Source organism: Asparagus officinalis, chromosome 2, assembly GCF_001876935.1.
Source record: "Asparagus officinalis chromosome 2, Aspof.V1, whole genome shotgun sequence".
Taxonomy (NCBI): Eukaryota; Viridiplantae; Streptophyta; class Magnoliopsida; order Asparagales; family Asparagaceae; genus Asparagus; species Asparagus officinalis.
Window position 1 is genome coordinate 1,796,219 of NC_033795.1, and position 24,850 is coordinate 1,821,068.

Sequence of the window (24,850 nt, forward strand, 5' to 3'; positions counted from 1 at the left end):
CATGGTATATAATACTTCCTATAGCATATTTCACTCAATTTTTCCTTGGCATAATTCCATTCTGCCTTTACCTTGATATGAGAAGATTCTAATATGCTGGACTATTCTGTGCAGTGAAACTCAGAATCAAGTCTTTTAAAGTCCCAGAACTTCTGATTGAGATTCCTGAAACTTCAACTGTCGGATCACTTAAGGTACATCATGTACCTCTTGTAACTTTTTTTTAGTCAGCTCGATGTTGTTATGCTGAGGATAGAAAGCAAAATATAATGTTTTTTTATTTAAATATGTTGAATAGGTTCCTTGTAAGAGTCAATCATTGGGGGAAAGATCTTCTGTGCTCTTCTTTTAGTGTGTGAATGAAATCCTTAAATTAAATTATGGGCAATGGAAGTGGTTGGTGATGTATGCAAAATTTATAGTACCATCTACCATGTCCATGTAGAATCTTATGAAAAATATTAGGGATGCCTTTCAACAATTATTATCTCTGGCCTTAAGATCTGTTGTTACTATACTTGGATTAGCAGCTAGTAGAAAATTGGCAGTAAAATGGATCACACTGCCCTGCTTTTATTGTTTTTTGTTTATTTCCCTGACATTCTTGTTAGCTCTGTAAATTTGTTGTGCTCTGTAAATATTTTTAGTGTCAAGAAACCTTGAAGATTTCACATTCGAGTTTTGTGTTGCAGAGAACTGTTATGGAGGCTGTAACTGCAATACTTGGGGGTGGACTACATGTAGATGTCCTCCTCCAAGGTAAGAAGGTTAGAGATGACAATAAAACATTAGTTCAAGCTGGAATTTCTCGTGGAGATAAGCTGGATGATCTGGGCTTTACTTTGGAGCCCAATTCCATCCAAGCCCCACCACTGCTCATTTGTCCTGAAGAGCCCCGTCTTCTTCTTCCCAGTGATGCTGCTCAGCCACAAACTAAGTAGTGCTCTTTTCCTTCCTTTTATTCTGCTGTTGTTTTCTGGTCAACCTGGTAATTTCCTTGAACAGTCACTCTGCAGCTATATTTTTTTTCTATATTTAATTTAGGCTGCAGCAATTTGATAGTATGCATTTAGGTTCTTTAAGTCTACTCGTTACTACAAGAGTTATTTGGTCTGGTTGTTATCTTCAAGAAGTAACTATGGTACTTTCCATCCAATTGTTCACGTGTTGGAGCTATTTGTTTTCTATTCCTTATGGTTATAAATTGCTCTAGCTTGTTCCCTTGGTTAGATCAAACGAATTTCACCAATAATATAAACTAATAAGTTTCCCTCTTTTAATTACTTCAGGTTAGATTTGGTTCCAACATCAGATGGTGGGAGGTCTAATCTCAAATCAGAACCTCCACTTAACCTCATTGGGAACTATCTGGAGAGTGATCATGATTCAGTCCATTCCCCCGCAGATACATTATCAGTGGATAAAACAACAGAAGATGTTCGTCCACTTATTGCCATTCCGTCAATGAGTGTCGAGTCACTGCCTATGGTTCCAGCTTGTAAAGCTAGACGCTCTGAAATTGTTCAACGTCGCATCAGGAGACCCTTCTCTGTCTCTGAAGTGGAAGCGCTCGTCCAGGCAGTCGAAAAGCTTGGTACTGGAAGGTTAGTACCTGCTGTTTTTAGCCAATTTATTGAAATTTCGGTGCCGAATAAGGGTGTACTTGGATGTGAGAAGTTGGATTCTCATTTTGCTCTGACTACATCCAAATTTCAACATTGCATATTTGGCTGAATGTTTTTGCAACTCAAAAGAGATGTTGTAAAAACAAAATAACTTAAAACTAGGAGAATTGTCGCATTCAAATTAAAGAGTGTTTCAACAATATGAGTTGGGAGTTGAAATTATATGTTCTCGTGAATGCATTTGTCATTCAAACTATTACTAACCAAACACACTAAGAATGGAAGGCTCATGGTTTGATGTTATGGTTGATAAGTAAGGATGTCTGAGTTGTGCCCACCTTTCCCTCATCCAAAGGCATAATGTTTTGCCTTATATTTTAGCCTAATGATGGTTCTGGTTTTGTTCCTGCAGGTGGAGAGACGTCAAAATTCGAGCTTTTGACAATGCCAAACATCGAACTTACGTAGATTTGAAGGTATGAGGTCTCCACATCATTTATTTGGGGTGTGCCAGTTACACATACCCATCAACACTTTGGCACATTTGTGTTTTACATCTTATACTCACGATCATTTGCGCTTACACCACAGATAAAACATTGCTATTTCTGTAAATCCTGGACATTGATCTTTTCTTGTGTTTCCACTTAAATCTATTCTATCATTTTTGCATGCCTACCATTATTTGGATACTTTCCCACTTGGAGTTGCGATCTTTTTATTCTTGTATTTTCTGGGTGGAAGGTAGTAATAAGTGTGCGTGCGCGCTTATTACTACCGTCCACCCATCCGTACATGCTTTTCTTGTTATTAGTGAACCACATATACAGTAGTAGTGTTCCCCTTGCAATCTGTTTTTTTGGTATTCGGAGGTTGGGGTACCTCTCTTATTGGGCTTATAGGCCGATCTTTGTAGGTCCAATAAGTTTTATCCACATATAACAATTTTAACTTTGAGCCTTGAGGAGTATAATCAAGTAACTAACAAGTATTGCCTCTCTCTGTATGTGTCCTTATCCTGTGCTGAACCATTCGGTTCATTTCTTCAAAGAAGTTGCTATGGCTTAAGACTACTGCTCTTGTTTTAATTCGCTTTTCTTGATGCAGGACAAATGGAAGACATTAGTGCACACAGCAAGAATATCACCTCAGCAGAGGAGGGGCGAGCCAGTCCCTCAACAACTATTGGATCGGGTCCTCTCGGCCCATGCCTACTGGGCCCAGCAACAGGCCAAGCTCCAGAGCAAGTCGGGCCCTGCTGATGCCTGCCTGCTCATCTAATTTCACCCTTTTTCTTCAGGTAGGAGCAAAACACCTGTAAAAATAATGTTGAAAGGAAATAATTGATGGATAGTCCCGGCGCTTGTATTTGTAGTATTCTCTCACACACGCTGTGAATTCTTATAGCCAGGGAAGGCTCCTCGTGATTTTTTATTGAAATTTTGAGGGGCTTTTGTGGGCGCTTGTACATGATGACTGTTCGATGAAACGGTAAAGGGAAAATAAATTTGCGCTTTGCTACAGGCCGGAGTTGCATCCTTATCCTGATTGAAAAAAAATCTTTTTTTTTTAATTAGAAAAGAATAACTTGAAGTATCAAGAAAGTCTCAATTGTTGTTTTCTGGTCTCATGATATGCTAACTTACAGATGAATTCTTTTGCTGGACATTGTATTTCTTCTTCTTCTTCTTCTTCTCTCTTTTAGTTCGCTGGCATATTGATTTTCTTTTCACTGGATTTCCTGTGCAAATTGATATTTGTTTTGATTATGACACTTGAAGCTCTGTGATATGTGGGCATAGACTTACGTATTCATTTTACTGTATATTTTCACCGGATTTTCTGCCCAATGTCATATTTGTTGTGATTATGATACCTCTAGCTCTGATGTACGAAAGTGTAGCTCCTGATTGCAGGCTGTGACTCGAATTTTCAAATAAGTGTACAAAGTAATAAATCAGTATTTTTTTTATAAAATTGCGTGATAATCATTTTAAAAATAAATTATTAAATCTATACAAAATGTGTTTAGGATTATTGGAGCACACACAAGCAACCGCACACACATAGGAGAGAGTGCAAGTAACCCAACAATACAAAGAGTTTTTACGAGGTTTAGCCAAACATGCGTATATCCACGGCCTTTCACTATCTTTCAAACCAATACAATCGTATGACAAATACGACTTATGTAAGTTTTGCACGAACAAACATGAAAGCCCTCGCACAACTCATATCTCTTACGGAGAAACCCGAGAACACCGATCACTCAATGGCTCGAAGAGACCAACAATCACACTACATCACTCAAAGAACTGAGAATATCAATTATCAAAAGTTCTAAGAGGATTCTCCCTCTCATCAAGAGGATGACTTTATCTACACTAAACATTCATTTTTTATAGCCTTTCTCCTTCACTATTACGTTCTCCTATGTTGACTAGGTTTCCAATATTCTCTAATCAATAGTTGCATTCATTCATTAATGAGATTTGGGGAATACCAACAAACAATACATAACCAATATAATCATCTATTTGAAACTACTGTTGAAATATTTTATTTTCGGGTAATTATCAGAAAACTTCCTTACTTTGGATGATTATCTTAAAACCCCCCTTAACTTAGAAAATATCAGAAAACCCCCTAGGTATAGGGATTATCACCAAGCTCCCAACCCCTAACTTTTAGATTTGATCAGAAAACCCCTAAAATTAAGGGGTTTTTTCTGATGTTTTAATTTTTTTTTGAGTGGGTTTCTGTAAATCGTCCAAAGTTAAGGGGGGTTTGATGACATTTAGCCCATTTTTTCCCCTGTCAAAAGACGACAAAAATTGCCACTTCTGTGCAACACTACCTTCTTCCAAATCAGCCTTTCCGTTCAAAAGTTACTATAACCGTTAATTTTCCAGCTCAAAGACCAGCTTTTTACCGCCTTACGTGGCAACGTCCAAAAAATCACCCCATCGCGTTCAGTTGCCACGTAGGATAGTCAACAATCTGGTCAGCACATGACGTCACCCGACACGAACGTTCCTTTTGCGCGGGAAAGCACAAACCCAATGCTAGCGTACGCCTGATGCTTCAGCTTCCGGCCTCTATAAAAAGGGGTCGTGGGGGCACAAAACGCCGACTGAATTCTCCCTCAAAATTCTCTCTCTCTTCTTCAGATTTCCCCCCTTTTTAAGGTCCGCCATTAGAGATCTCTAGGGTTTCTCAGTTCCCGCTTCTAGTTTCCGTCCTCAACTTCGATCATTTGTTGATCGGATGCTTAAGTTAGCAGCAGTCCTTCTCGCGTTCGCAGCTGATGAGTGATCGGTCCATTCCTAGGGTTTCAATGATGGAAACGGTAAGGGATCCTGTGATTTTTCCTTCAATCTTTAGATTTCGTCGTGATTTTGCCTTAATTAGCTCGATTACTCAATGTTGATTGTAAATCGTTTGCTTTTATCAATTTATTGGTTAACTTCTCAATTCTCGATGTTTTTATGAACTTTTAAGTTCTTTATGGGACGATTTTTGTGAAATCTTGCTGAGTTTTTTGAACTTATGCGGTAGATTGTTAATGTGGGATCTTTTGGCTGCGGATTCTTTAGATCTCTTGGCTGCGGATTCTTTAGATCTCTAGTTTAATCTTGCGTAATTTCGTCGGATTTTGTCAAGTAAATCTCTATCTATCTGATTTCTTTGTCCGATCTTGTAGCTCAGAACCGCATCTCGACGACTTTTTGTGTTAAATGAGGCAATTATTCGAGAATTTATTTTATTATTTGAGTTTCTCTGCAAAATTGAGAGTTTTCTGCAGACCGTTTCGATCTTCTGTTTAATTCATTCCTTCTTTTTATCTGCCTTTTGTTTTTCACTGTTGTCTTTTTGTCTAATCTTGTAGCTTATTAACTACATCGACGACAATGATACTAGTGATAAGAAAGAGGCCGAGATCACTGACAAAGAAAGCGGCCTTCTTCATGCAATTTGGCAAGACGACAGTTCTCGCCTCATATCACTGACAAAGCGGAAGACCAAGAGAGCAGAGGGCGGATTAGATCGCAGTGATGACACCTTGAACGATCATGAAACAATAGATCCTGGCACGGCCTCGAGACTTCTGCAACTCGCTTGCAGGCTAGACTCGGTGGAGTGCGCTAAAGTCCTCGTCGAAGGGGATACCGGAGCAGTGGTTCAAATCAATGAAATGGACGGATCAGGCCGGACACCGCTCCAAACTGCTGCAGCAATGCATTCTACGAAATGCATCGACCTCCTCCTCAAAAAGAACGCTCGCACTGATCTCCAATCCAAGGATGGGGATTCACTTCTTGCACTTGAGATCGCCTTATCCAGTAAAAGGTAAATCACTATCTCATCTTCGTTCTCCTCTTCTTTCTACTACATCAGATTGATTCCAGGTTTTTTTTTCTGATTCTATTTCTTTCCATCTCCGTTGTGCATACCTTTAGGATGCAAGTCGATTGGCATCCTAAAGACTCAGTCGAAGAGCTGCTGATTCTTCTGAGAGAAAGGGTTTGTCTTGCCTAGATAGAACCCTACAAAGTAACTTTAGGTGATTTTACTGCTCTAATCCATTTCTGTTGCAGGATTTAAGTGCCATGCGGTTGCTGGCCGTGGCAACTAAGGATGTGTCAGCGGTTGCGTACAGGAGAGCCATGAAGGGGAATATCGTTGAGCTGGCAGCATTGCTTCTGGTAGTTGCTGATAAGATCACAGCATCGGTGCATATTGAACATTGCAGTTTGAATGGTAAAAAGAGCAGGACGATCTACGAGTCAATTTTGAGCGAGGCAATGTCTCTGTTTGAAATGGAGAAGAGGGTTCAGAGCAACCAGGCTAAATATGATCAGGACCTGGTTCCCACCTACCAAAAGAAGAGACGGCTTCTCCTTGGTGAGATTGAGTTGATCCAGACCTTCCGTGGAGCTGTGGATAATTGCAAGAAGAGGAAAGACTTATCACCTCTTATTCAGGCTTTGCGAGTAAGTTCTTCTTCTTCACCGGAAAGTTTCCGTGTTATCCTGATTTAAATCATCTATTTATAGTTACCTACATGCTTTATACCCGAAATCATATAGCTTCTGACCGTAGATGCTCTTTCTCCATTCTTGGTGTGACGCTAATTACTCTACTATAGAATTGTATGCAGCGTATACTAGTATTTTTCTTATCTCTAAGATATATATGCTCATTCTTCTGTCGGTCCTGTTTGATGTGCAAACCCATGCTAACTCTTTTATATCTAGCTTTTGCTCGTGGAGCTTGACATGTCAAATACTTGCTGATACACAGTCTCAAGTCATACATTTATTCATTTCTTGTACTGCGTCATAGGCACCAACTAGGCCTAAGCAGCTTTTTCCACTTAACGACAATTGTAATCTTGAGGGCAATGTGACAAAAAAAGCCCTTTTTTGGATGGACATGGTGATGTAGAACACACAGCAGACACGTTTATGTCAAAGTGGGACAGTCGCAAGCCCAAATGCGGGCCTGGTCGAAGAAAATAACTTGTTTCGAAGAAACGGCCGTAACTTTTAAACCGTACGTCGGAATTGAACGAATTATATATGAAAATCGACTATCTCGACGAGACGGAGCCATCCAAACCCACCCCTTCGGGTTCGGTTTGCGTTTTCCGTTTCGCCAAATTCCTTACGGTTTGAGAGATATTTGTATTTTTTGTCCGTTTTTTACTATTTTTAGTAATATTTTAGGAGTTTGTTTTGTTTAGGAAACAAATCCGGTTTGATCTCAGATCTGACCGGTGGACTTTCCTAATCATAAGGAGTCTTTTTAGGAGTTTTAATATTTTAGGAATTTTTTTTACTATTTTTGGTAAAGTTTTGAGTCCTTATAGGAATTAGAGTCCTTGTAGGAGTCTTGTTTCTTTTTTTATTTAAGAAGAGTCTTGTAAGCCCTAGAGGCATAACTTTTCATCAAATTTTTTTTTTTTTAATATTTTCTTCATGGATTCGAAGTTCTTCATGGATTCAAAGATCGTTCTTTGTGGATTCCGAGGTTACAACTTCCGCAATGCGTCACATGGTAGGCTGTTTAAAAATTACTGCAGATAGCTGATCCTCGTAAAATACTGACGATGAAAGTTACAATCTGATGATTTTCACGATAACAGACGAGAGTTATAATTTGACGACTCTCACATCTTTAGAAGCCGGAGTACAAGGGTTACAAGATGACGACCTTTGTATTCTGAGAAGACTTGATGCAGAGGTGACACAAAGATTACAAATTAACGATCATTGCTTCTCCGAAGCCAAACGTGACCCTCGTGTTTCAACAGCTAAATGCGGAGGTCGACCCTCTCGTTTCAACAACTAACCGCGGAGGTTGACCCTCGCGTTTCAACAGCTAAACGCGGAGGTCGATTCTCGCGTTTCATCAGCCAAACGCGAAGGTCCACCCTCGCGTTTCAACAAATAAACGCGGAGGTTGACCCTCGCGTTTCAATAACTAAACGCGGAGGTCGACCCTCGCGTTTCATCAGCCAAACGCGAAGGTTGACCCTCGCGAAGGTCGATCCTCGCGGACTTCGTGTTTGACCGTTTTAAATCATTTGAACGGTTCTAAAACCGTTCTTCACTTAATGGAACGATTAAGCCCTCATTATGGAGCAAATTAAGGATCCAGTTACACCCCTTAAACCCTATAAATAGCTGATTTTACAGCTAAAAAGGGTTGGGTTTTGAAAGGTTGACTTTTAGATCATCTGGAGTTACCTATCTTTAAGATCGACTATTAGAGAGAAAAGTCGTTAGCTTATTTCGGATAAAAGGATTAAAATTCTTTTCTAAAATCAACTCTCTTGCAGAGTTCTAAACTCGTTCAGAGTTCTAAACTTGCTTTGCAAGTTCTTCTAAGACATTAAGTCAAGAAGTAAAGACGAAGTTCTACGAAGCAAATCGTTCGGATCGTCAACGGGATACAAGAATCAAACTCCCATCGACATCACGAAGAACCCAATATTAAATAAAAAGAATGATCTTTGTTGATTCTTTTCTCTTTTGTAAATCGAAAAACCGATAAGAAAATTGTAATTTCTTTCTAAGTCGGTTAGAGAGATTACTTTGAGAGATTGTATTCATTCTTTTTCTAAGTCAGTTAGGGAGATTAATACTAATTTATCTCAGTTTTCTTATAATTTTTTTCGCAAACAAAAGATGACTCCGTTGGGGATTTCCTTTTTCACCGATGAAGAAGTGGTGGCGCAATCCAACACTAAACTCGTGGCAACTACAGTCGAAACTCTGACCGTTGAGTTTGACCAGGCTAAGTATGATGAGTTTCTCTCTTCCGGATCCCTTAGTCTGTGCAAGATCCGCAAAGTCTTTAAGGAGACTAAGGTTCCTCCTACTGTTGACTCACTAAAGGAGTGTCTTTCCTTTCGGTCGTGTATTTCATACAGTCTTCTCTCGGAAGGAGAAGACCTAGCTTCAACTGAACTCGTTAACCGAGTTAGAGACCCTACACCCGTGCCTAAACAACGAATATTGAGTCGTAAGAGATCCGCGCAAACAGATGGCGATGTGGCACAAGCCTTAACTCGGGCAAGGAAGAATGCCGCTTGTTGAAGGAGAAGAACCATTTGACATGCACAACTCTGAAATAGCCGATCAATCAGTCGAAATGACCCTTGCGAACGCGACCATCACGTTTTAATCACAGCACACGACCCTCGCGTTTTAACCGCAGAACATGACCCTAACATTACTCAGTCTGAACGTGAGTTTCAACTCCGTGTTCTGCAACTAGAACCCGGAGGTCAACTCCGCGTTAAACGCGAGCGACAGCTCCGCGCAGCTCAATTAAAACACGATTCTCGCGTTTACAAGGAGACAGAGCGCGACCCTTGCGCCTCTCTTCCTCAACGCGATCTTCGCGTTCTTACTCCTCAACGCGATCTTCACGCTCTTATTCTTCAACGCGACCCTCGCGTGTCAGCGTTAACACGACTCACGTGTTACTAATACTAAACGCGATGTGATCCGTCGTGTTCAAAAGGACCGACAGGGATTTAAGATCCATGTTTACCAGGAGCTAGTCCCGTCTAACCGTAGACAGGAGGTTTTAATTCAGATCTCACGTTCAGTGAGTAACTCTTCTCGAGTCTCTGCAACAGATTTGAGAGAGTTCATATCGAGAGAAAGACCGATACAACAAGTCGCTCGTTCATGCCAATGTAAACGACTAATTTCCGTGGTTATCTCGGGATGCCAATGCTGCTTACATATGGCTAAACCGTCGGTGTTTGACTGATTAACGAACGTCGCTTTGCCCAACAAACGACGACGTTTTCATAAGAAAACTTCAGAGGACGAATACTTTGGAGTTACATCCAATATGATCAGTATTGGGAGATCATCAAGCTCTAGTTCCGATGAGTCAGAGATGGACCCATCTCCTGGTTTAAAAAACCCCCTGAATGAGTCTAATTGAATTTATCAACACACTCGGATTCGGAAGGGGGTCATACCCCCTGTCAACTATCGAAAGTTGGCTAAAGGAATTGAGTCTATGATGAACATTCAATCATTCTTCTCTCTTTTGTAAATTGAAAAACCGATAAGAAAATTATAATTTCTTTTTATAAGTCGGTTAGAGAGAGATTACTTTGAGTGATTGTATTCATTTTTTTCCTAAGTCAGGGAGATTAATACAAATTTATATCTTAGTTTTCTTACAATTTTTCCTACAAACAGACATATCTAAAAAAGGTTTAAAACTTTATATGATACTTCGTAGTGCAGGTATATAGAAAACTTATTTCTTTACCTTAGTTATTTGTTATTACTTGGAATGGCATCCAAAGGATATTGTGCCCTTTGTAGAATAAAAACCTGGGAAATGGCACTACATAGGTATTTATAAAGCCCCCAGACAACGTTAGATCTATTATTTCTTGTATCATATACATAGACATCTAGATTCACGGTTACAGCTATGTAGCTGTGTTGTCATGTTTTTGATTGTGAACGTGGGTGCAGTGATTTCCCCCATGCTCTTGCCCATGTTGTGAACAAGCATGGGGGAAACCGGTTGGCTGCTCTTAGCCATGCTATGAGGGTACAAGCATGAGATGGCCATGCTCTCTTGTTCAGTCCTCACTCCCTTCGTTCTTGGAGAGTTTAAGAGAGAAGTGTGGGGGGGGGGGGAGGTCTTGAGTGAGTAAAGAGGAAAAAGAAGAGAGAGGAAGAGAGAACTTGTAATAGTTTGGTATTCTCCTTATAGTTAAAACCTCCTCCCGTGAACGTAGACAAGTTTGCCGAATCACGTAAATCTGTTACCTTGTCTTTTACTGAAAGTTGGTATTGCTTGTAAGTTCCATCAACAAGTCAGTCATAGAACTGATGAGAGGTTGAGCTGGAACAAGAGTTGGCCATTGCTTGTTGGTTCCTTCGACATTCAGTTCTAGAACTGTTGAGAGGAAGAGTGTATATCTCACTTTGTTAAGATATTTTACTTTCTATTCCTTTTTTTAAGAAATAAGAATATAGAGGTTGACTTGTGCTTTTGTGAAAACGAAAGCCAAGGCTATCTCTCAGGTGATATTGCTTCCGCGATGTGAGGGCATGACTCTGCGCCTAACAATTGGTATCAGAGCCCTTATTCAGATTGACGGTGGTTGAGCTACTATTCTGAGGTGATGGTTGATTATTATGTGGTGAACACAAGGTATTTGTTAAAATTCCTGAGAGAAGCGATTTTATTAATACTAGCGAAAAATAACGTCTACAAGTAAAACAGTTAAAGTTGGAAAGTACTAGATTGAAAAATTCAATGGGAAGAATGATTTTTCCTATTGGAGGATGCAGATAAAAAATTTGTTGATTTGCCCAAGAGGGCATGGCCCTACGGGACGGTGATGGAGGTGTGGTGGAGACCAAATTATGTTGGAGTATAGTAGCAGAACTACGATTAGCTTGATCCCGGTGGAGGGTATGTAGGCAACCGCGGTATAGTGGCGCAGCTGGTTTGGCCTGGTTTGGCCTGATTTTTGGTCTGAATCTCTCTGGTGAAGTTTGTGGTGTTCTCCTGGTATTCGTCCAAAATTTGAGGTTTATCAAATGATGTACGATGTGAAGAATTGTGAACATGGGTTCAGTGATTTCCCCATGCTCTTGCCCATGTTGTGAACAAGCATGGGGGAAACCGATTGGCTGCTCTTGGCCATGCTATGAGGGTACAAGCATGGGATGGCCATGCTCTCTTGTTCAGCCCTCACTCCCTTCGTTTCCTATAAATAGGAGTGGAGTTTAAGAGAGAACTTGTAATAGTTTGGTATTCTCCTTATAGTGAAAACCCCCTCTCGTGGACGTAGGCAAGTTTGCCGAACCACGTAAATCTGTTGTCTTGTCTTTTACTGAGAGTTGGTATTGCTTGTAGGTTCCCTCGACAAGTCGGTCCTAGAACTGATGAGAGGTTGAGCTGGAACAAGAATTGGCCATTGCTTGTTGGTTCCCTCGATATTCAGTCCTAGAACTGCTGAGAGGAGAGTGTATATCTCACTTTGTTGAGATATTTCACTTTCTATTCCTGTTTCCTTTGAGAAACAAGAATATAGAGATTGACGTGTGCTTTTGTGAAAACGAAAGTCAGGGCTATCTCTCAGGTGATATCGCTTCCGCGGCGTGAGGGCGTGACTCTGCGCCTAACATTGATAATTTTTATTTTGTGATTATGTTTAAATCTTTAAGTTCAGGTTCACATCTAATAAGCCTGAAGTACCATTAAGTTTTCGTGTAAATTATGTTACCCTAAACTCGGCCTTTGATTTTGTTATAAAGTATATTTCTGTTCTCATTGGGCAACTTCTGTCCTAACTGAATACCAGTTGTAAATAGTATTTGCATTAAGCTGGGAGTTTAGGATATGTAGAAATGCAAGTGTTACGTGGACATAAAAAAATCTTCGGGTGTGTTTTGGCATTGCATCCAGACATTATTAGACGAACTGCTGCATTATTTAAGATGCAGGCTTACAATAGAAAATTTGAGTGATCATTACTGACCTGGCTGAAGATAAAACATCTATCTTGTTCATAAATCTATCATCACCTAGAATGAAAGTAATAATGTATTATTATTATTATTATTATTTTGGTATTTTCTTATCACAGATTGGAGATGAACCTGTGGCAAAGTTGCTTCTTCAGGCAGGAGCTGACACCAGAGAAACTGATGGAGATGGGAATACAGTGCTTCACTTGTGCCTTAAAGCAAGTCATTTTTCTCAGAATCTAAGGTAAACGAGAAGCTGCTATTATAGAACTTTCTTTTTTGATAAATAAAATTTTGCTAAGATAGGAAATACACGCACGCACGCGCGCGCGCGCACACACACACACATTTGTAGCGAAGGAAAACAAGAAAAATTGCACAAAAAGAAGATTAAACATATAAGATAGAGATCCCGTCTTCATGTAAAAAAGCTAAAGCTGCTAGAACATAACTTATGTGTGCTCTTGTTTGCAACAATATCTGACTGGTCAAGTGTTTATTTTGTAGGCTTTTGTGGCTCTTGCTCCAACATGGTGCCAAAGTATCTCAGAGGAATCTGTTAGGATTAACACCAGTTCATGTCGCGGCAGAGAAGGGTAATTACCAGGCTCTTCAGGTGCATAATCCCAAGCCTCCAACTGTCTTATATTTCCTTCTCTCTCCTTGGTCACTTTACATGAAATGTGTCTACATGTGGTTTCAGATATTGTTGCTTCACGCTCCAGAATGTGTTGATATTGCATCCGTAACACAAGAAACTCCCCTGTTTTTTGCTGTGAGAAATGGACATCTGGATTGCACAAAGCTGCTATTGCAGTCTGGAGCTGATTGCCAAGTTATTAATCTCCGGTACCTTTTTTGGTCGTTATTGTTTTTCTTTATCCTTGCACATTATCTTTCCATCATCCATTATGTTTTCTTTCTCAGGAGACAAAGGCCGATAGATTTGACAAGTTCACAAGACATCCGCTTCATTCTCAATCCTGCAAATCAAGAATTTTGTATGGAATTCCCTATGTGCATGTACATAACTTTAACTTGCTATTGTGCATTTTTTTGACTCTTTATTGTATCTGCAGTATTTCATAACAGGACTCCTCAAGAAGATTATAGTCATGGCACAGTTTGTTCTGCTGACAACGAGTTAGCGGAGTTACATGAACCCATGTTTGCAAGGAATCCCCAAAACAAAGAGTGGTAAGTCCAACTCACAGTAATTTTTATTTTAGACGGATTGTTCCCTGTTCGCAACAATCTGAGAATTTTTTTTCTGCAACCTCAACTGATGCAGTCCTAACAAGAAGACGGAGGTTTGTCGTTATTATGACTCTCTCAGCGGTTGTGTGAAAGGTGCCAATTGCAACTTCACCCATGGAGAGAGTGAGCTGAGACAGGGCCCACTTGAACTGATGGCTGTGTCTCCTTACAGAACCATAACCAAGGTAAGCAATTCCTTTCCACACCGCCAGTCTTAACTTTTTTTTTTGAAGTTTCCTTCGTTGTGCCTAAAATTTTCTTTCATTCGGTACAGAAAACAGTCATGGATCGAAAGGTTTTTGTTGGGGGTCTCCCACTCTCTGTTGACTCAGGTCTTTTCGTATTAAAATTACAATGCTTGTTTGTCTCTGCTCTATTTCACCCTATATAGAGGGTTTCTTACCTCATTCTCACTTGAAATTTTCTTTTGATTTTCTCATTTAGACTATCTTAAGGAGTTCTTCCAGGCCGAGTTTGGACCAGTGGAAAAAGCCATAGTGATCACCACTAAAGCAGGCAGCCAATCACAGTCCAAAGGGTTTGGCTTTGTCACTTTCAAGAGGGAGGAGACTGTCGAAAATGCTGTAAAAGCCCGATTTGTGACGATCTTTGGCAAGAAGGCTGAAATCAAATGTGCAGTAATGAATTTTTTTTCGGAGTCTTACCAAAAGGATCCAGATGGACAACCTCTTGGATCACTGTCAGAGCACTTTCCTCTATGGCTAGTGAAATTTAGAAAGTGGCTACCAATATTCCTGAAGAGGGCATTTAAGCGCGTCGAAAATGCGGAGGGATATCCTCTTTCCTCTCTTAAAGCAGACTTCAGGGCAACATGTGGCATGGAGTTGGACCACACGTCTCTTGGCTTCCTCAAACTTAGTGATTTCATGCGTGCATTCCCTGACCTTTGCAAGATGCGGCTGCATCCTGCTGGAAATGGCATTGGTAGCCACATAGTCCTTTATCCTCAGACCTCTGGAAGACACCATGAACTGATTCGGAGCCTGGGAGATCATCCATCCTTGAAAGCTATTGAGATCTCTAAGTCACTGTCAGCTAATGAAGTCAGTGAGGAAGGACCTTCCAGTAATGAGAGCAAAGCCAAGGAGAAGGTTAATATTGGTTATCTACCCCGTGAAGAGGGAATTCAGCGCTCTAATCCTTGGGGAGAGGTTGTTGAATCTCTACAATCGAGGCTTACAAATACTAGCTTGACTGAGGTGGGGCATCAGATATCGTGTAAGAAGCAAGGAGGTATAGAAGGATTGAGTCAATCGCCTGCAGAGGGCAGCAGAGGAGCCCTAGAAGAAAACCAACCACCTTCTTTCTCTTTGTTCAGAAGACAGTGGGACCACTATGCGGTGAGATCCATTTCTTATGTTATCGTTAGTTTAGTTAATCTGCTTATTCATAGGCTACGATCGTTGTGCAGCTTGTACATGGTCGCTGTACTGTTTGCTTTGTCCAACCTGGTTCATTGGCAATAATTCCCTGTCATCACAAACTCTGCCTCAGTTGCTTTAAGAACAGTATCCAAAGGACATGCATTATTTGCAATGCCAAGGTGCAGGGGTTCATGTTCCTGGAGGATAAGCTTCCAGATACTCGCTGTCTTCCGCCAACTTCTACAGAGTTTTTACAGTAGATGTGTTTGTATCACTTTACTTTTTGCCCAGTCTTTAGAACGGATGTTTTAGGTTGTGGTAGGTCATGGAGGAGAAGTTCTAACTCCTCCAATTTTGTTATGCCTGCCCAACATCCCAGATAAATTTTGTCCTTTGATGTCTGGGAATTTCTAGTAGGTTTATATGGCTATACCTAGGATAATGTAAGTTCTACAGGATTATGAATAAACTGAAGTATGCAGACGATTCTTCCTTGTACAAAGAACATTCTAGTGTGTGTTCCTCAGAATGAGATTGTAATATAGTCCTATATTTTAAGCAAATTTCCTTTGGTTTATTTGTAGGCTTTCAAAGTTAATATCCACATATATGCTTTCTGAAATGTTAGGCATGTGAAGTACATTTACCAATCTGCATGGAATCTTAATCATCCTAGTCACAACTGCTTCTGTAGAACCGTGGGAGTTATATCATATGCATTAGTCATAAGAATTTGAGAAATATGTATTCAGAATAGTAGTATAAAATTTGTACTCAAAATGCTTTATGTAAGTTGATGATTCCTGGATTCTGGAATAAACTGATATTATGTTACTGTACACTTTGTGCTTAATTGCTGGAGAATAGGCAAGATGGTGCATATTTTTACTTGAGATACTTACCTATGCTTCTTCATCAAGTCTTTATGCCAGCCGCTTCAAGTCTGCCCAATTCTTGCCTTTAGTGGTGATTGGTAAGGGACCATCTCTCCTATCATCCAAATTTAAAATACGGCAATCAGGTATGCTGAAAACTTCCATAATGTCCTATGTATTGGCTCCCGTATTCCACATATTTCTCCTTAGACTGCTATATATTTAAACCATTGCAGCTCTTTCAATGAATTGCAAATCACTGTATCACTGTACTGATGTGGAGTTTGCTCCAATTAAGGCAGCTATGAAAGTGAAAGAGGTTGAGAAGGGTAAATTTTCTTCCCTTTTTTTGTCAAGTAATAGTTGTTAGATGTTTCTTTTTATTGTTTTCTCATAACTGTAGATAGTCAATTTTCTGCATAAACCATGAAAATGATGTATTTGAACAATGGATGTAACCATAAACATTTTTGTACTATCCATCAGTATAGCAGATGCATTCTCGTTACATCCGTTTCTTTGATTATAGTTACTTGTTTCTGTTTTCGCCAAAAGTCGAATTTGTTGTCGAATTCATTATATCTTCGGTCGATTACAATAAATTCAAAGAAAACAGCCTTTTTATAAGACTCTTTTACACAACAAAAAGAAAATTACAACTCTTGAGAAAATAAACGCAGGATCGTTGTTTGGATCACTGCTTTCGTGGGATCTTTGCCTGTGCCGGGAGCGCTTTGACTCGTGGACCACCAAGTCACAGATTCTGATTGAACCGTGAGGGGTTTATGATTCTGACTTCGTTTATCGAAGTGAGAAATTGAAACGATATCTTATCGATGTAAGATAGTCGTTCTTCTTGAAATCAAGTCAAAGCTCAATTTCAAGGATTGGCCGTAAGATCAGCACCTCTGCTCTCTCTCTGCTCTGGATTGCTCTGGATTGCTCTGAAGTACTCACAATGATCAGCCCCCTTTTGTCACCGCTGTCCAAATCCTTAAATACCATCTTTTTATGAGGTTAGTGGGCCTTTTCTTCAGTTTGTAACTGTCTCCCACGATCTTTAACAGTTAATGGCCACTTGTTTAGGCGGTTTCTGAACTCCTGTCTCGCGAAACAATAAAACACTGTCTCGCCAAACAGTAAAAGACTGTCTCGCGAAACAGTAAAAGACTGTCTCGCGAAACAGTAAAAGACTGTCTCTCCAAACAGTAAAAGACTGTCTCTCCAAACAGTAAAAGACTGTCTCTCCAAACAGTAAAAGACTGTCTCTCCAAACAGTAAAAGACTGTCTCTCCAAACAGTAAAAGACTGTCTCTCCAAACAGTAAAAGACTGTCTCTCCAAACAGTAAAAGACTGTCTCTCCAAACAGTAAAAGACTGTCTCTCCAAACAGTAAAAGACTGTCTCTCCAAACAGTAAAAGACTGTCTCTCCAAACAGTAAAAGACTGTCTCTCCAAACAGTAAAAGACTGTCTCTCCAAACAGTAAAAGACTGTCTCTCCAAACAGTAAAAGACTGTCTCTCCAAACAGTAAAAGACTGTCTCTCCAAACAGTAAAAGACTGTCTCTCCAAACAGTAAAAGACTGTCTCTCCAAACAGTAAAAGACTGTCTCTCCAAACAGTAAAAGACTGTCTCTCCAAACAGTAAAAGACTGTCTCTCCAAACAGTAAAAGACTGTCTCTCCAAACAGTAAAAGACTGTCTCTCCAAACAGTAAAAGACTGTCTCTCCAAACAGTAAAAGACTGTCTCTCCAAACAGTAAAAGACTGTCTCTCCAAACAGTAAAAGACTGTCTCTCCAAACAGTAAAAGACTGTCTCTCCAAACAGTAAAAGACTGTCTCTCCAAACAGTAAAAGACTGTCTCTCCAAACAGTAAAAGACTGTCTCTCCAAACAGTAAAAGACTGTCTCTCCAAACAGTAAAAGACTGTCTCTCCAAACAGTAAAAGACTGTCTCTCCAAACAGTAAAAGACTGTCTCTCCAAACAGTAAAAGACTGTCTCTCCAAACAGTAAAAGACTGTCTCTCCAAACAGTAAAAGACTGTCTCTCCAAACAGTAAAAGACTGTCTCTCCAAACAGTAAAAGACTGTCTCTCCAAACAGTAAAAGACTGTCTCTCCAAACAGTAAAAGACTGTCTCTCCAAACAGTAAAAGACTGTCTCTCCAAACAGTAAAAGACTGTCTCTCCAAACAGTAAAAGACTGTCTCTCCAAACAGTAAAAGACTGTCTCTCCAAACAGTAAAAGACTGTCTCTCCAAACAGTAAAAGACTGTCTCTCCAAACAGTAAAAGACTGTCTCTCCAAACAGTAAAAGACTGTCTCTCCAAACAGTAAAAGACTGTCTCTCCAAACAGTAAAAGACTGTCTCTCCAAACAGTAAAAGACTGTCTCTCCAAACAGTAAAAGACTGTCTCTCCAAACAGTAAAAGACTGTCTCTCCAAACAGTAAAAGACTGTCTCTCCAAACAGTAAAAGACTGTCTCTCCAAACAGTAAAAGACTGTCTCTCCAAACAGTAAAAGACTGTCTCTCCAAACAGTAAAAGACTGTCTCTCCAAACAGTAAAAGACTGTCTCTCCAAACAGTAAAAGACTGTCTCTCCAAACAGTAAAAGACTGTCTCTCCAAACAGTAAAAGACTGTCTCTCCAAACAGTAAAAGACTGTCTCTCCAAACAGTAAAAGACTGTCTCTCCAAACAGTAAAAGACTGTCTCTCCAAACAGTAAAAGACTGTCTCTCCAAACAGTAAAAGACTGTCTCTCCAAACAGTAAAAGACTGTCTCTCCAAACAGTAAAAGACTGTCTCTCCAAACAGTAAAAGACTGTCTCTCCAAACAGTAAAAGACTGTCTCTCCAAACAGTAAAAGACTGTCTCTCCAAACAGTAAAAGACTGTCTCTCCAAACAGTAAAAGACTGTCTCTCCAAACAGTAAAAGACTGTCTCTCCAAACAGTAAAAGACTGTCTCTCCAAACAGTAAAAGACTGTCTCTCCAAACAGTAAAAGACTGTCTCTCCAAACAGTAAAAGACTGTCTCTCCAAACAGTAAAAGACTGTCTCTCCAAACAGTAAAAGACTGTCTCTCCAAACAGTAAAAGACTGTCTCTCCAAACAGTAAAAGACTGTCTCTCCAAACAGTAAAAGACTGTCTCTCCAAACAGTAAAAGACTGTCTCTCCAAACAGTAAAAGACTGTCTCTCCAAACAGTAAAAGACTGTCTCTCCAAACAGTAAAAGACTGTCTCTCCAAACAGTAAAAGACTGTCTCTCCAAACAGTAAAAGACTGTCTCTCCAAACAGTAAAAGACTGTCTCTCCAAACAGTAAAAGACTGTCTCTCCAAACAGTAAAAGACTGTCTCTCCAAACAGTAAAAGACTGTCTCTCCAAACAGTAAAAGACTGTCTCTCCAAACAGTAAAAGACTGTCTCTCCAAACAGTAAAAGACTGTCTCTCCAAACAGTAAAAGACTGTCTCTCCAAACAGTAAAAGACTGTCTCTCCAAACAGTAAAAGACTGTCTCTCCAAACAGTAAAAGACTGTCTCTCCAAACAGTAAAAGACTGTCTCTCCAAACAGTAAAAGACTGTCTCTCCAAACAGTAAAAGACTGTCTCTCCAAACAGTAAAAGACTGTCTCTCCAAACAGTAAAAGACTGTCTCTCCAAACAGTAAAAGACTGTCTCTCCAAACAGTAAAAGACTGTCTCTCCAAACAGTAAAAGACTGTCTCTCCAAACAGTAAAAGACTGTCTCTCCAAACAGTAAAAGACTGTCTCTCCAAACAGTAAAAGACTGTCTCTCCAAACAGTAAAAGACTGTCTCTCCAAACAGTAAAAGACTGTCTCTCCAAACAGTAAAAGACTGTCTCTCCAAACAGTAAAAGACTGTCTCTCCAAACAGTAAAAGACTGTCTCTCCAAACAGTAAAAGACTGTCTCTCCAAACAGTAAAAGACTGTCTCTCCAAACAGTAAAAGACTGTCTCTCCAAACAGTAAAAGACTGTCTCTCCAAACAGTAAAAGACTGTCTCTCCAAACAGTAAAAGACTGTCTCTCCAAACAGTAAAAGACTGTCTCTCCAAACAGTAAAAGACTGTCTCTCCAAACAGTAAAAGACTGTCTCTCCAAACAGTAAAAGACTGTCTCTCCAAACAGTAAAAGACTGTCTCTCCAAACAGTAAAAGACTGTCTCTCCAAACAGTAAAAGACTGTCTCTCCAAACAGTAAAAGACTGTCTCTCCAAACAGTAAAAGACTGTCTCTCCAAACAGTAAAACACTGTCTCTCGAAATAGTAAAAGACTGTCTGGCGATACAGTAAAACACTGTCTGGCGCCCGAGACAGCAAACACTTGTTTCTTATGTTCTTTTGATCTTTGGATGATCTCCTTTTAAGCTGTATTTGGATATCCATCAGCATTTTTTGACGCCTACAGTTTCAACTTTAATCCTTCATTAAATGATCCTTCAGTATAGCTAACCTGCCAGTGGAGAGAAACACATTGATCTTTCTGCTATGATCCATTCACACGTCTTATATATTCTCTTTTGTTTCTCCTTTTCCTGGCATTCTTCATCGTACTGATAAAACTTATGACATCAGCAAACTGTACATATTTGCACTTTGCAGTGTACATCCTTGGGACTTGCAATTCATGAGGATGTATATTTTTAAATACTATCAATACTGGATAATATTTTTAAATACTATCAATACTGGATAATATGTGTAGCTTGGTGTCACCATGATAAACAGTGTATACTTTCTTATTATAGCCTCCATCGTATGTTTGATAGTTGGTCTATATTGTTAGGTTGGATCTTATTATCACATCGCTGAGGCGATAAAAAGAAGTTTATTATGTAATGTTGTGTTCTGGAGATCTAAATGTTTGACTTTCTGGCTCTTGGTTCTTGAGCAAGCTCTTGCATTGCTGGGTGGAAACTCATTGATGGAAAAAAGAAAAGGACAAAAAGAGAGACCTTAGGAAAGTGGATCAGGTAGCTCATCATGTTAGAACAAAGGATTGAAAATATGCATAAAAACATGATTTTGGTCTGAAGGAAAGCAAGCTGGATGAAAAAAGAACTCCAAAAGAGGTTCAGATGCAGATTTTGAAAACATGCTTCTTGTGGTTCTATGCCCAAAGCAGGGTGGGCTCGTTGAGTTTGAGCCATATGTTTTGCGTATATAGGGACATATGTTAAAATGCTTTCTGTTCAGTCAGCTAAAACAAATGAATATCGACTATTGGTTATGAACTGAACTTTGTACACCTTTCTAGCATAGACACGTTATTCCAGTCACTAATTCATCATTTATTGACTGTGAAAAGCTGTAGTCTTGCTTTATTTAATCTATGCACAGTTAATAAGTTGCCTGTGCTTCTGATGAAAAGCATATACCTCACCTACTTGTATCAAATATTCACCTTTCATGCTTGCAGGCGATTTTGACTTTACATTATCTTTGTGATTCTTACCTGCATATTCATGGAATGTCAGGTTTCATCAATAATTAGAGACTGCTAAAAAGAAGACAGCTGCTAGAATGGGAAGCTGGCATCCTTGTATAATGAAGTTATCATCTAAAGCCCAGTTTCTTACTACAGATTCCGCACATGGCTATATATATTTTTATTTTTATCTGGAATCTACAATGCACATTTTTGCTGGTATTGTGGAGCCAGATAACATCATTTTTATGTAACATCAATTGTAACTATATAATGTTGTCCTCAGAAAGCTATGACATATTTTGTTGCATCGATTTTTATCATACCTTTTTCCTCAACTTGTAGCTATTATTTAAGTTGAAATAGCCTGCAGATGGGTAAATGAATTTAGTACATCATTCACTAGCGGGTCTCATCATATCGTATATTATAAAACTCAAGATTCATTTTACTTCTATCATTCATGCCTGTTCTCTCTCGTATAATATGAACTTTATATGCTGACAGTTACTTTAAATTTATTGCAGATAGTCGTATAATGCGTATGGTCTTGTGGCTGAGGTGTTGAAGAAGCTATTACTTTAAATTTATTGCAGATAGTCGTATAATGCGTATGGTCTTGTGGCTGAGGTGTTGAAGAAGCTAGTGGCTATTTCTCCAGCTCAACGCACAACCTAACGATGTCTGCAATGAGTGAATTGCATTTATATGAAGATGCTGAGAAGGCTCTTCTCACTACATCTTCTACCAATGAAACATCAATTTTGCGAGTTCCGCAGGAATTGAGTTCTCTTGTTGCTGTATTATATTCGAAGAAGGATCCTTGATTAGGACTATGCTAGAAATAAATGCTGCATTAGAATCCTTGTGGGTGGAATTGAGCAATTTCATCAGCAAAATTGAAAGCTCTTCGGAGCCAAGATCAGCTTTGGCCACGATGGTTGGAACTTCTACATTCACAAGTGCAAATGCTTAGCAGGAAACCAGAACATTGAGTCTGTCTTTGTAACTTGTGAGAAGCTAAGGCCTGAACAGTAGGAGGTGGCCTAAGAGCTTGATACTGCACCAACTTCAGATACTGGATACTCTACATTTGTCTGGTAATCAAAGATCGCCGGTGGTTTCTTCAAAAGTTGATAAGAAAAATGTTGCATTTCTGAAGTTCTCAGAAAAGCACAGAAAGCTATTAAATGCATTCATTCGGTGTAACTCAAGGTTACTTGAGAAATCATTCTTCTCGCCGCAGTGGGAAAGTAAAGCATCAGCAGGATCATCATCACTGTCTGGTGAGAATTTCGGTGAGAAGAGCCTAAATTCTGGAAGACTCGCTCAACCGACTTCCGATGAGTCGCCTCAAAATCTGAAGGGCCTACAGGGCAATGGTATCAGTCGTTGTCCGGTGTTATTTCGACAAGGGTGCCTTGCTTTTCACCACAATGGGAAATGATTCAACTTTTCAGCCAAATACTAACTCGGTTTACCAGACAGAACAATTGTCTAACTTCAAGTTTGTTGGATGAGTGGTAAGAATAGTTACTGCTGTTTTGGAAACTAGCCTGCTGCTCTGATATTGGTTTGACATTATAATTATTTCTCCAGGTTGGCAAGGCTCTCCTTGATGGCCAACTTCTTGATGATCAATCTTTCACGAAAAGTTCTATGAGTGAAGGTAAGATTTTGCTATTGACCCTGATTACTATAAGAACTTAAAGTGGATGCTCAAGGTATCTTGTCTTTTATTCGTAATATTTTGTATCCCTCTTTGTTTGGGATTTGAATTGTATATGACCATTGTTCCTTTTGTTTTGACAAAATGCAGAATGAAATGAGTATTAATTTGGACCTGCTTTCAGCATGGATGCTGATGAGGAGAAGCCGATATTATATGAAAGAGCAGAGGTAAGATTTTACTGGTTTATCGTATAACTATATTGTTTTGGAGAAACAGGGAGCGATGACATCAATTTTTGTGCTGAGTTCCACTTTACTTAAAATACAGAGTTCAAATTATAGATTCAAAATTATGAAATAAGTTATAACAGGATAAAAAGTTAAGCCTTAGTTTACTGCATGTGTGAAAGAGTTGAATATTCTGTATGACAATTTGATCTATGCTGAAGTTTTATTTTCTTTTTCCCGGAGAAGTATAAAATTATGAATCAGAGTGACAGAAACATTTTCTCTTTCAAAAATGTTATTAGAACATGAAACCTTATTAGAATCTTCATATCCTTGCTTTTCAAGTCATCCATACCTTTAATCAGCAAACACTGTGATAGGAATAGTATTAGCTTTCTGTAGAAGGGAAAGGAAAGAAACTGTCTAGCATTTGGAATCATTGAAAAGTTCTCCAGAATAGGCAATGTCGGCTTGCATTGGAGTCAGAAGAATCATTTCTTTTATCAAATTGAATGACGACATACTTGACTTCCCTTCAAGTCGTTGCACATGGGGTAGAACCCTTAATCATGGTTAACTACCATTTCTAATTATTATAGGCATTAACATTGAACAATTACCACACATGAGATTTTGTTTTATGAAATTTTCCTGATGGTTATGATGGTCCAAAAATCAGGTAGAGCAGGTTATGCATTGAAAAATACACTTCAAAACAAAAACAAAAAAATCCAGAAATCCTTGGAATTGTTTCCATAGCCTATAAGAAATTCAGAAGTTGTTTGTTTATAGGTATTTGTCTTCTCATTAATGATGTTAAAAAAAACCTAAAATGCTTTAAAGTGTACTCTTATGTAGAACACCTGAACTCACACATAATTAACCAAATTATGTCTCCTAAAGAATCTCCGAGTGCATGAATGCCTTGCATTGAAGCAATATAACTCCACTTCCTCTTTCTCCTATACCCTTAGACTCTTCTACATTGTCTTTAGGTACAGGTCTCTTTGATTCCTTAACCTTCCTCTCTTTGCTTCAAGAGCTTCTTTTGCTCACCGTTTCAGGCAATTTCTGCAAAAGAAGATAGTATAGAGATGGGAAAGGAAACTCCTCTGGCTACCACGATTGAGGTCAAGGTTCATCCGACACGAGGGAACGATAAGTTGGTTTATCCGTTTAATCGTGATCCCTTTCCTGCTGCTTCTTCAATTCAGGAAGAGATCCAATCTCTGGAGCAATGGACCCTGTTAAAGTAAGAGAGAGAGAGAGAATCTTGGGTAAATTTCCCTTGAATTGAATATTGAGTGTGCACATATATTTATACAAG

The 24,850-nt window shown here is 39.3% G+C and overlaps 2 protein-coding genes and 1 long non-coding RNA gene across 3 annotated transcripts in view; all 3 read left to right on the top strand.

The window, feature by feature from the left end:
* Positions 1-3,148, top strand: part of LOC109829578 (telomere repeat-binding protein 5-like) — a 6,162-nt gene extending 3,014 nt beyond the window's left edge. The window contains exons 6-10 of the mRNA XM_020396648.1: positions 115-194; positions 693-937; positions 1,290-1,604; positions 2,038-2,101; positions 2,733-3,148. Of these exons, the coding sequence (XP_020252237.1) occupies positions 115-194; positions 693-937; positions 1,290-1,604; positions 2,038-2,101; positions 2,733-2,906 (878 nt within the window). The 3' untranslated portion in view covers positions 2,907-3,148. The remainder of the gene's footprint in view (positions 1-114; positions 195-692; positions 938-1,289; positions 1,605-2,037; positions 2,102-2,732) is intronic.
* On the top strand, positions 4,776-15,838 carry LOC109829863. Its single transcript, XM_020396929.1, has 13 exons — positions 4,776-4,974; positions 5,515-5,975; positions 6,086-6,149; positions 6,224-6,619; positions 12,775-12,899; positions 13,163-13,271; positions 13,359-13,504; positions 13,583-13,656; positions 13,735-13,852; positions 13,947-14,097; positions 14,187-14,244; positions 14,357-15,273; positions 15,345-15,838. Exons 1-13 carry the CDS (start codon positions 4,933-4,935, stop codon positions 15,555-15,557), a joined length of 2,874 nt encoding a protein of 957 aa, XP_020252518.1. The 5' UTR covers positions 4,776-4,932; the 3' UTR covers positions 15,558-15,838.
* Positions 23,254-24,760, top strand: LOC109829865. Its single transcript, XR_002244148.1, has 3 exons — positions 23,254-23,293; positions 23,444-23,523; positions 24,588-24,760. It is a non-coding gene; the product is annotated as an uncharacterized LOC109829865 (long non-coding RNA).

Bases quoted from the DNA above. Each gene is read 5' to 3' on its own strand.
- LOC109829863 (XM_020396929.1), top strand. From the start codon at position 4,933: ATGAGTGATCGGTCCATTCCTAGGGTTTCAATGATGGAAACG. The intron at 6,150-6,223 runs GTTTGTCTTGCC...TTTCTGTTGCAG, and splicing joins TGATTCTTCTGAGAGAAAGG to GATTTAAGTGCCATGCGGTT. The intron at 6,620-12,774 runs GTAAGTTCTTCT...TTCTTATCACAG, and splicing joins CTCTTATTCAGGCTTTGCGA to ATTGGAGATGAACCTGTGGC.